We start from the raw sequence: 12,381 nt of genomic DNA on the forward strand, positions 1-12,381 counted from the left end.
AGCCTACTGCCAATAGAGATTACATAAGCACAACATACAGGTACCATATTGATTGGTGTAAAATTGCAACTACAAAATTAAATGATGTTGGCATATTAGGCTCCTGTTGCGTTTCCTTCTTTTATGGCAATGAGTTCAGTAGATTTCAAGGAAAGCAAATGAAGGTACTTACAACTACTGCTCTTGCAGCATCACTCAGGCCCTTTTTCATACTAGTATGGAAGTCCTTGAAGACTTCCACATCATTAACATCTTCATTAGGTTGACCATGTTGTTCAAGTCCTAGATCATCATGTTGTTCATCAAGTCCTTGATCGTGTTCTACGGCCTTCCTGTTGCTCTCCTTCCGTTCACATTGCACATGAGTTTCTGTTTATATTTATACAAAGGCAGGAGTAATAATAAAACACAACCATCACTTACAAATGTTTATAGCTGGACAACATAGGAGCGAGATCCTGTAGACTGGTGGTACTTCACTTTTGCACGGTTTCACTTGTTCGTCTCATATGTTTCCTATAGCTTCATTTATGTTAGATTGCAGCACAAGTAGACCATAGCAAGAGTAGATAGGAAATCGATGGGTTCACACATACCTTGTTCTTAGCACTAGACCAAGTCTTGACAAGTTCACACCACTGTGCATCGCTCATGCATGGGATAGGAGAGGTCGTATGGATCTAATTAGTAGGGACACCATTGAAGTAGGTTTGCTTCAACCTGTAGCGTGCCTACTGTACCCCACTCTGCAATACATTCCATCAAGCTGCTTGTGTTGGTGGGTGAGCCTTGTCAATGTCCAGCCTTGACTGCACGCAGTAGTGTGAATGAAAAGTAAATCAGTTAAAGTTGCTCAAAGCAGAGTTGAATGTCAAGAGAGGATACCCATACATATAGCTAGCCTCTCCACAAAATTCCTGTAATGGATGACATCGGAGGGCTTCTTGTAATGTTTCCAATGTGTCAAAATTAGTATTTGATGCCTGACTACTACACCTGCCTCTGAGGCAAACTTGGCAGCTTGCACTAGATCATATGGCCTTCTATTCCCCTCAGCAACAGAGATGGGCATCTTCAATCCTCCCATTGATTTACTCATTTTGTCAAGAAAAAATCCATGAGTTTGAGGCCTCGGCTTCCTTGCACTTCTCAACAATGGTACTACATAGTTTTTATACATTCAGATTGTTAGAAAAGTAACATGGATATCAAATAGCTAGTGCGAATTGATTGATAGACATCTATAAGATAATACCAACCTAGGCAACTTTCATTGTTCCACGGGTGGGTGGAGACATGAGTTTGCTCAGAGGGCTCCTCTTTGGCATGGTTATATCTGCTGCCTTCTCTCTCTAGAGCTCCTAATTCCATCCCAATGCTTTTGCCTTCCACCCTACTGCGCCGCTGACACCTCCTGCCAGGACCATGGCAAAGCGGACGAGGTCATCTATCGATGTGGAGTCCTCAAAGGTCTTCAACGCTAGCAATCCTCCACCGTCAGACGGATCTCTCGATGGCTTGCTCTCTAACCGACCAGTTCCCCCTTTAGAGGTGGATCATCACCGCTCTTCATGTTGTTTATATTCATTTAACCAGAGTATGCGAGCAATGCTCACACTAGTATTTTTGTTCATGCTATTTAATTTAACTAGTATTTGGAATTGATCACGGGCGTGATGGCATCCCAAGCCTTGTTGGCCCCGATGCCTGGTTCTTCATCCTTGGTCGTGCTTAGAAAGCGGCCCCACAAGGCATCCCCTGATGGAGGCAGCCACCCGCGATTCCATGCCATGCTGCACCGGTCAGTTCGGTAAAAGTCATTTGCCTTCTTAATCAGATCGCTCTCCCCCTTATCCTATATGGGCTTGAACTTGGCTTGCATTATGCAATGCTTCCTCCATGGTAGCTCCATCCTAGGTCATGGGGCTTTCCCTCGGTGGTGCCGGAGAGTCATCCCATCGCCGCTTGCCACCATCGAGCTTGTCTGTCCCCTCATAGCCCTCTGGTTCTAAAGTGGGCGAATCGTCAGAAGAGCGTGAATCCTCAGATGACGTAAACTACCACCAATTATTGAAGGATTATTGTGAGGCCCAAGCGGATTTGTCATCGACCAGGCTAAACGTCGAGATGCTGCGCGGTGAGCTGGACGCCGCGCGCGACGCACTTCAAGCTTTCAAGAATCTGGCCTCCCAGGTGCGAGCCAACTTGGCGATCGCCCAGCAGCAGGCCTAAGACATGATGAACCTTGTTGTGGTACTGAATATGTGAGTCAACACCCTATAGAAGTTCGTGCTAGCCGCCTATAATGCGACCTTCCCCATTGGAAAAGTGGATAATCTATTTGTCGTAGAGGAGCACCTCCGAGCCCTACCGGCCTGAATTTGATCCATGGTGACCGAAGCCGTTCTTTAGGGGGCTGCCACGGCGCTGGTTGCCGCCTAGCTTCAGATTGGCACAACGGTGAACCTTAGAGTGGCGGAGCAGGGTTTTCTACCATGTTCCATGGACGATGCATCACCGATCTGATTGAGAGTTTCAAGCAGTCCGCCAACACAGTCTTACCGAAGGTGGACGTGGACAAGATCCTGCATGCCAACCTCGAGCCTTGATCTATGGGACATATCAATAGTATTAGTAGTCATGAATAAGTTTGATCTGCGGGACACCCTTGTAAAATATGTGAACTCTTATTTGCATGTTGGTGTTAACTTTTGTTGAACTTTGTATCAGGCCTTATTTGGATGCATGTGTATCCACATCGAACCACATGTGTTGGAGTGGAATGGAATGGAATTTAGTTTAATTCCACTCCAATCCACTTCAACACATGTGGATTGAGATGAATACATGGACATCCTTGTTTGGATGCATGTGTATCCACTTCAATCCACATGTGTTGGAGTGGAATGGAATGAAATTTAGTTTAATTCCACTCCAATCCACTTCAACACATGTGGATTGAGATAAATACATGCGCATCCAAATGAGGCCTTAGGTGGGTTAAACTCTATTGAGCGTGGTGTAGCTCAGGTCCTTTGGTCATTTTGTAGCTGGTTTGTAGCCCCTATTGGTTGCTTTTCGCTACAGATTTCTTACTAGTTGTCTTTGATCTGATCTATAATATGCTAAACATTCATGAGTGCCTTTGATCTCTGTTGAAACCAACTCGTGTCTTTGATAAAATTTGTTGAACTTGAAAAAATCATGCAGTGAGGAGTTCATCTGAATAAGTCTAGAATATTGTTTTTGCTTTTGCTTTTCTGTTGTTTTGTTTCAATTTTATTTGTTTCCTTTAGGGATTCAACGAAAGTACTCGTACGAAGCAGGTTTCCATTTATAACATGAGATGTGTCTGGCCTGATTAGATTTACGATGTTGGGACTTTCTTGCGTGCGCAGTAAATTTGAATACCCATGTGGCTCCTTAAAGGAAACAAATCTAAAGAAGGTACATGCGACAACCATTACAATTTTAGCACCAGGAGCAAGTCTCACACTTATAATATGTTGAGCGCGGTGTAGCTTAGGTCGTTTGGTTTCTGTTTGTTTTTTGTTGCCTTGGTGTCTTTGTCAATCTTTGTTGAACTTGCAAGAACCTTGCAGCGAGGAGCAAGTCTTGCCTCAGTGTAATGCAGAGCAGAGGAGCTATTGGTGTTGAAATATTATTGCACACGTAAGAAAGTCCGACCGCAAGTCTCGCCTTAGTCTAATGCAGAGCAGAGGAGCCATTGGTATTGAAATGTTATTGCACATGTAAGAAAGTCTGACCTCTGTACATTTGAACACGTCTGACAGTATCCTCCATAGTTTTTCTCATCTTCCTATGATGCTTGTTACTGTGTCGTCTACGATTTTAAGTTTGACTAACTTAATAGTAGCATAGCCTAGTAGTACAATATGGTGGGTGCATTGTAGTGCTTTTGAAGTGTCATTTTTTGTATGTTGGAGTGCCCTCATGAGCATACCCCAAGTACCCATGACATTAGAAATCAATATAAGTATTGTACTATAGCTGAATTAATGGATGAAACAGCGATAGAAGCTGTAACACCACCATAACACATGTGCGAACCAAACAAATAATTCAATTTGCAAACAAAATAAAGATGACATACTAGCTTAGCTGAAATAATGACAACATCCATCATTGAAGAAATTAACATGTCCATAGACAAGCAAACAATATTGGTCCATTTAAAATGCATGACAGAGAGATACATCAAATGCAGCTTTATTTACTGCTCTGCTAATGAATCCAAGAACAAGGGAACATAATGAAGATAGTATGGTCTGCAGATGAACTCTTTTTTAATGGTACGTCTACCATATCGAAAGACATGAACATGGATGACATGAACTTTTTTGTGGGCCATGTTATATGCGATGATTGTTCCATCCTCCCTAGCAAAGATAATCAAATTCCATTCTGGGTGAACTGTGATCACTATGTCCTCATCATCAAAGTCTGGGCAACCAAATCTAATATTAATCCTTCCAAATAGGATCCGCGTGGTGACCGTATGCTTCAATGTCCAATTATCAGTACCATAGTCTTCAAGGATCCAGATTGAAAGCTTGGAATCATTGGAACCATCAACAGTACATAAACACAAGTGACCCTAAGCTTGATGCATGGAGTGGTGAAGACCATCTAGCCTATCAATTTTCCTCCATGTGTTTCCCTCCATATCCACAGCAAATATCATAGAGTACCTCCCAAAGTGCCCCATAATGTGTAGACAACCGTTAAGAAACACACTTGGTTGTCTGTAAAATGTCACATCAGTATGCTCGCCCCATTCAGATTCCTTATAGATCCATGCTGCAGTTTGAGATGAGTAGATCTACACCTACGTACACAATGTTGACATCCATATATTCAATCACATGAAAGTACGAGGAGGCTGTCGGATTGAATGCCAAGCGAGCCTCACCAACAGCATGGCCAACATCATGGGCGCTAGGCGACAGAATTTTAAACTTCTAGGTCATTGGATTGCAGACAACATAGCGGTATCCATCAACCCCAAGGCACCAGCATAGGATGAGGCCGTTGCAGCAATCTGAGAGAGCTACATTGTCAATGTTGAAGGGCAAGAATTCCAAGGAGCGGGGGTGTACACCACGGACGACGCTGAAGTTTCGATTGACATTTTCACTGTCGTAGAAGAAGCTGACCATAGTCTGGGGTAGCTTCTTATGGTTGTTGGGGTCCGAGATGAGGTCTTTCTAGGAGCAACAGACACATTTGCAGCAGAACAAGGAGCGGGCAGGGAGATAGCGGAGGATCTCAAAAACGACATCCTTCATGAAGCTGGCCAGTGCGTTCCTCTTATTGGGGGCCTCCTCCATTTCATCAGTATGCAGTACGATGAGAGCTTCCTCAGTAATGAGATCATTGAAGAGGAAAATAATCTCACAAAGATCCATCAATGAAGTCCACAACTCATACTAAAGTGCAACTATTAATAATTTTTATGGTACGACCTCATGTAAATTTAAAGTAGCACCATATATATATAACTAGAGTAGCAATTAATGGAGCTGTAACCATTACAATTTCAGCAGTTAATTGAGCTTCCTCAGTTTTCACAAGTAGAATGTTAGTGAACAAGTGGTAGTGATCATCATTGGCATCGGTAGCAACATGTGTAGCTTAAACATTATTGGCCTTAGTGATGTGAATGATTGGCACAAAGCCTTGATTTGCTTTCGATGCCTTCCTCTTGTTTGGAACCAAATGGATAACTTGGTTGTCAACAAGGAGAAGACACATAAAGCAAACATATGAGCTGCATCCTAATACATCCAACAGCCATATAGACATCATTGGCACAGAAATGTGGCCTCAGATATGTTACAAGTTCAAAATACCATAAGGACTCACTGGTGGCACTGGAGCATACAAAATAGAAATATAGAATCAAGCAAGCACTGGACAGAAAAAATAGTTTAAGGCAGAAGCGAAGGGCCTGTATGCTTGCCTAGATAGATATGTATAATCAAGCAAGCACTTGACAATTAACAGGCCTAGTTGCACACAGGCATTTACAGTAAGAACACTAAACATATGCAGAAAACCAAGACACCGGCAGAAAACCAACCAGTGCCACCTCCTAGTTCTATTCATTAGCATTGGCCTAACCAGATCTGCAATGCTACAATGTTTCTTATATACCTCATGTTCAAGTAAGGACCAAAACAGTAAAGTGAACAGGAAAAGGCGAGAAAGGAGACCTGCAGATCGGATCTGTCGCCTTTGCTATGGCACATGATGGACATGGACGCTAATGCCGCGCGCTCCACCGGGAAGACTCGCCGCCTAGCCTCCAAAAGGATGCCTGAGCGAAGACTTTTATGACGAATTGCAAGCGTCATGGATGAGTAACTGTAGGTCTCACAGGTACACGTCGGATGGAGAAGGGTCCCATAGGTACACGTCGTATGGAGGAAGGATCGAGCGGAGACTTTTATGATGAATTGCAAGCGTCACGGATAAGTAACTACAGGTCCCAAAGGTACACGTCGGATGGAGAAAGTACAGTGTGGAGATCTATGACAAAGCTATTCGTTACAGATCAAATATTGTTCGTCACAGATGTGTAATTATTTCAATGATGAAGCCCTGTTCGCCATATGTTTAAACGAGATTGTCACAGATGAGATGCGCGAATGATCTGTGACGAAACCATGCGCTCTTCTATGACGTTTTTTGTGATGATGCCTGATTTCGTCATAGAAAGGGAGGGTTGCAGGGATCGTCACCACTGATCTATGACGAAACAGAAATATTCATTATAAAAAACGATCTTCTACGACGGTTTCGGATTCGCCATTAAGATTTTCGTCATAGAAGTGGATATTTCTAGTAGTGTACAGTTCTATATAGTATTCATTCATTGCAAATTGGTAACCGTGCTTGGGCTTGTTGTTTTCTTGTCCATTGATCTATAGTAGCCTAAAGTTCAGTCTTTGTCCAGATAATTTCAGGAGAGCAGATTGTCTTGTTTTCATCTTGTGCGGTATCACTTTCAGACACAAATGGTTCACTACTCAAGCAAAGCTATTTCTTGGAACATTAATTTATTAATTTTAGCTTGATCAAGTGTACACTATTGTGTTCTCAGCTATTGACGGCTTTGAAGCTTGTGTTAGAAGCTCTGTTTAAATTGGGTGGTTCCTATCTGTAGGTTGCAAACAATTTGCCATAGGTCACGGTCATATCACAAGTGTTCATAGAGTTTTTTCGTGCTATTGTAAGGTTACGAAAAGTTTACTTCTATATTGTTTTTAAATAGTCCTAATCGCTCCAAGGATCAACATGTCACAGGTTGGTTTGTGTGATCCTTTTTTTTTAAAAAGGAAGATTTTATTTCATCCCAAGATCAGTACATTGAGTTGATACACAACCTGGAACAACCTCTCATCCTCTAAGTAATAGGCACACAGTTTAAGATTAAATATATTATGAGCATACTCTAGTGACATTCAACTCTAAGACTAGATCGTCACCCATATACCTAGGTAAAACTATCCCTCGACACTTGCTGTAATTGTCGCGATGCCGACGCAATAGTATCCTGGAACGGCTTGTGTGATCCTAACTATTAGAAAAGATGCGCGTTGGATAGTAATTCAAATATAGGCTAAGTTTTTGCAAATAATTTTATAGGCTCCCATTGACCCCCTCACCCCCCCCCCCCTTGTTTCTGAAGATTTTGTCATTTGTTTTTCTGATTTTCTTCGTATGGTAGATACTTAGCTTTTAAAATTTTAGAATATGTGTCTGGTATTTTTCTATCTTTTTTGTTTTTGTTTTTTCTGAAGCGTATGGTATATGTCTATGTGAATTGTTGTGGTTGCTTGCTCTCTTCATGTAGTCAATAGACTAATTCATTGACATATGTATTAGTTGTTATGCAGTTCTCAATCTTCATTCTTGTGCCAGTACAAGTATGGCAATAGTACCTTTTGAGTGCCTGTACAAGTATGGCAATAGTACCCTTAAGATATCATTTTTTTCAATTCATAGTTTCTTCTGTGATTCTGGCTGCTGCTGCAAAGTGTACACCTCTGATTGCTCATCATTTGGAACCTTTGCTGTTGTTGCAAGGGACTCAATGTTTGATTCGCTGAGAGAGACGTCGGTGCTCCGGTGTGGCCGCAGCATGCACCTGTGGTTCCACAAGATGTTGAAGCCCAACAAGTGCCCATGCCTACCCTGGTTTTATATTTTGGAGTTATCTTTATCCTTTGTCATTTTTGTTCAACTTGTAGTCATATGAGATTCTAATGTTAGGCTGTTCTTTTTTTTGTTTTTTCTGGTGGATTTAGATCACAGGTCTTCAATTTCATGTGTTTATATTCTCCTTATACAGTATTTACAGTCTTATATTTCTATATTTACAGTGATTTGTTCATTGTAATTTTAGTGTTACATTGATGTAAATTTATTTCTTTGTTGATGTACCATTTTTTTTTGTTTTTTGCATTATGTGTATAATATTTGTATCTATATTTGAGTGTTGGTTATAGTGATCATTAGATTTTAGTGTCTATTATTTGGACCATCAGATTTTGATCTGAGGTACAGGAAATCCGGTTGTTGGATGGAGCCAAGACAACCGGATTTTATTTGATTGTAAATCCGGTTATTTTGGTGCTTTCCAACAACGGGTTGTTGGGGAGGCCCAAAACAACCAGTTTCTAGGTAGACAGATTCTTCATAAATCCAACAAAACTTCTTATATGAAAACTATCTATGTCTAGGGAACATTATTTTTTATGCACGTTTCCTCCATCTCAGTCGACTGAGATTGAGGAGTGTGTTCAGGTGACGGCTTCTTCTTCCTTCGGGTTTAGAAGGGAGGGCTTGGGGTGGCAGGTAGACACGATGGTGGTGGCGAGGTGACTGGCGGTGAGCTCGGTGGCGGGGGCGCCGCCGAGCGGGCGGGGCCGGACAACCGGATGGCAAGAGTTAGGGCAGGGGCGACGACGGTGAACTTCGATGTTTCATTTATATTTGTCACGGCGGGGGACAGCGGTTAGTAGTCCTGGTGGCGGGGACGCCGCAGGGGCTAGAAGAGGCGGGGGGGGGGGGGGTAGGCGGGCGTCCGAGAACGGGCTGGAGGAGGCGGACAGGTGTCGACGTGAAAATCTGACCGCGCTGACACACGACAAGCCTGGGAGATGTGCTTTGGCTCCAGCAGGACAAGCCGGTTTTGAGTTCGTTGGCGTGCTAGTCAATTTGACACTGCAACTGATAAGGAGAGAAAGATCATCAGTAATTTAAGGTGGAACATGTCGATGTTGTCCTAGACAGTTCCAATGTATGGCTAAAGAGCCGATGAGAAAGGCTATCGACTAGAGAGTTGATATCTGGCATGTTCATGATATAAAAGATCTAAGGCAAGTGCTATCGGCTATTATCAAGTGCTAACTATGTAGATCTGACGGCCGATAATCATGAAACATGAAAGAATGCAATAAAATGAATCGTATGATTAAACATAGTTGCATTGATTGGTTGGCAGGAGTGAAATTTAGCAACATCGGCTTATTAAACAAGACAAAAACAAGACAATCATCAAAGGGCCGATGTACTTGTAAAAAGAGTAAGTCATAAAAACGTAGGCTTATCGGCTATACAAACGGTCAACTATTTAATACAAATAAATCTATAAACAGATCAGATCTAATCTATTATCACTACCAAATAGTTCAATATTGATGCAGCGGTTGGTAAACATAACAAACAAAAGCTTAATGAGTCGATTAGATCTATTTATACTTCAACATAATCATGAAAACATACTATAAGTGAAGGCACATGCCATCCGCTATATAGTTGATGGGAAGCATAGCAAACGGACAAGGTCATATCTAACCATAAACGGATCCATTAACTAATGAATTCTAAGCTAACGTATAATAGATTATAATTTACTAGCCAATAATCCTGCCTATAGCCAAATAAGCCTTGAACGCATATTATGTTTGACCAAGATTGAGATAAAACAGATGATCTAGCAGAATTTACCGTCAAATTAAGATTTGATCGTGGTATAGCACAAAAGACGATAGATTGGTACGATAAGATGCCGATCTGTCTCAATCTTGATCAGGTAAATTGGTGATGTTGCTAAAATTAGTAAAGATACTAAAGATAACAAGATCGATAATCGGTGAATCTACTAAAAACAGTAAGGAATCCTTACTAATCCTTAACAGATTCGATAACTAGTGATTTGATATCTAAACTAGGCAAGAGGTCGGTATCGATGCAACCTTACTCAATCTAGAGACAAATCGATAACTAACCAGAGTTTAAACCACGCTAGAGATCGGTATCGATGCAGCCTAACGAGATAAAAACACTAGTCGTGATGGTACTTACAGCAAACCGGAGATCGGTATCGATGCAGCCATGCTTACCAAAGGACTCGCCGAGATTCTATTCTACTCCTACTCCTAAGGTTTTTGGCGTGAAGCCGGTTTGTATTGATTGTGATTGATGTCCTTGATACAATGGTCGGGGTTTATATTTAGGGAAAACGGTGTTTTTGCTCCTGTCGAGAAGTTCAATTGTGATTTTACCCTTATTTTTTCAACTTTGTGATTTTACCTCTGTTATTTTGAAACAAAGGAGCAGTTTGCCCCTGGTTTGGATGTCCGTTATTTAGAGGTTGATTAAACGATTTAAAAAAAATAAAACACATAAAATCAGATACGAAATGACTGAAATGCCCTTATCACAGTTATCCCGTCCGCACCGTGTCCACCGGTGCCTATTGGGCAGGGCGCGCGACATCGACGGGGGAGGCACGGCTGGCGGGCTCGTGGCGTGGCGGGCACGGCAAGGCGGGCGCTGTGGTGGGCGCGGCGGCCGCGACGGGGGCGCGGCTGGGCGGGCGCTGCGGCCGTGCGAGCTCACGGCGCGGCGGGTGCCGCTGGGCGAGCGTCGCGGCATGGCCGGCGGGCGTGACAAGGCAGGCGCTGCGGTGGGCGTGGAAGTGGCCCGGGACGCGGGGGGCGGGCGGCGGGGGTGCCTGGGCGTGGCTGCCGGCGGCGCCTGGCGTCGTGGACGCGGAGCGGGCCGGGGCGTAGGGCGCGGGCGGAGCGGCATCATGGCGGGCGGAGCGGGCGGCTCCGGTGCCTGTACGCGGCTCCCGGCGGCGCCGGGCAGCGGGTCTCCGCGGCGCCCGTCTGCGGCTCCCGGCGGGTCTCTTCTCGGTGTGGCTCGGGGCACCTGCCTCTGGTTCTTCTCCCCCACCTCTGGTTCTTCTGGGCACGGGAGGGGCGTCAAGGTGCGAGATAGCCGCGCGGGTTCAAGCCGGAGATGGTGCTCGGGGAGGGCGGCTTCGGCCGGGTCTACAAGGGCTGGGCCGACGAGCGCACGCTCAACCCGGCCAAGAGCAACGCCGGCGTCATCGTCGCCGTCAAGAAGCTTAACCCGGAGAGCGTCCAGGGCCTGCAGGAGTGGCAGGTGATCCATCCCATCCCATCCATCGATCGCCTCTTGATCGATTCTGCACCATTTCTTCGTCTGGATGTTCGTTCCATTCCATCAGTGTTTGTGTGCTTCTAAAACATGGAAAAATCTCCCCCCTTCTTTCGTTTTGTTTGATGAAATCGCGTCTTTTCTTTAGAATCCTGATGAAATTTGTGGTTCAGCTAATCAGTTCTACATGTCCCTTCCTTGTGTTGGCAAGTGAAGTCGGAGGTCAACTTCCTGGGTAGACTGTCGCATCCCAACCTGGTGAGGCTGCTTGGCTACTGCGGCGAAGACAGGGAGCTGCTCCTGGTGTACGAGTTCATGTCCAAAGGCAGCCTGGAAAACCATCTCTTCAGAAGTAAGCAGCCTGCCACCGCCAACAATGTCAGTTTGGCATTCTACTTTTCAGCAGATTCTGATTGGCAATAAACCTGCCGGTCCACTCAGTTTACTTCTATACGATTGACGAACTGCAATGGTAGAGTATGGTTTTACTTCTGGGGATTGTGTTCCCGGTCACTGATCACCTGCCTAACATAGTTTGAAAATGCATGCATGGATTTTGTCTGACCTTTGCCTTCTAGAATCACATTTGACTTTTGGATACATAGGCGCCCAAGTTTGACTAGTTTGAGCAAGTCGCTTGTACAAGTCATGCATGCTGTTCATGGTCAGATTAAATTACAAGTTTTGGCAATGGCGACGCCACATGATACCCTGTATGAGATTGAGCGTCCTGCAGTCTGACTTGCTCGGAGTCAAAAACTGAAAATGTCTGTCTGAGCAGGGGGTGGAAACTTGGAGGCGCTGTCGTGGAGCCGGAGGCTCAAGATCGCCACGGGCGCGGCGCGCGGCCTCGCCTTCCTGCACTCGTCGGATTCCTTTTAA

The 12,381-nt window shown here is 44.2% G+C and overlaps 1 protein-coding gene across 1 annotated transcript; it reads left to right on the forward strand.

Moving 5' to 3' along the window:
- The first annotated feature begins 11,326 nt into the window (after positions 1-11,326).
- LOC136460798 (probable serine/threonine-protein kinase PIX13) lies at positions 11,327-12,381 on the forward strand. Its single transcript, XM_066460366.1, has 3 exons — positions 11,327-11,484; positions 11,716-11,851; positions 12,281-12,381. The coding sequence occupies exons 1-3, from the start codon at positions 11,338-11,340 to the stop codon at positions 12,379-12,381; spliced, it is 384 nt and encodes a 127-aa protein (XP_066316463.1). The 5' UTR covers positions 11,327-11,337.

Source organism: Miscanthus floridulus, chromosome 6 (genome assembly GCF_019320115.1).
Source record: "Miscanthus floridulus cultivar M001 chromosome 6, ASM1932011v1, whole genome shotgun sequence".
Lineage (NCBI taxonomy): Eukaryota > Viridiplantae > Streptophyta > Magnoliopsida > Poales > Poaceae > Miscanthus > Miscanthus floridulus.

Excerpts from the sequence above, each read along its gene's own strand:
- LOC136460798 (XM_066460366.1), top strand. The coding sequence starts at position 11,338 with ATGGTGCTCGGGGAGGGCGGCTTCGGCCGGGTCTACAAGGGCTGGGCC. Across the intron at positions 11,485-11,715 it reads AGGGCCTGCAGGAGTGGCAG|TCGGAGGTCAACTTCCTGGG; the intron begins GTGATCCATCCC and ends TGGCAAGTGAAG. Across the intron at positions 11,852-12,280 it reads GGAAAACCATCTCTTCAGAA|GGGGTGGAAACTTGGAGGCG; the intron begins GTAAGCAGCCTG and ends CTGTCTGAGCAG.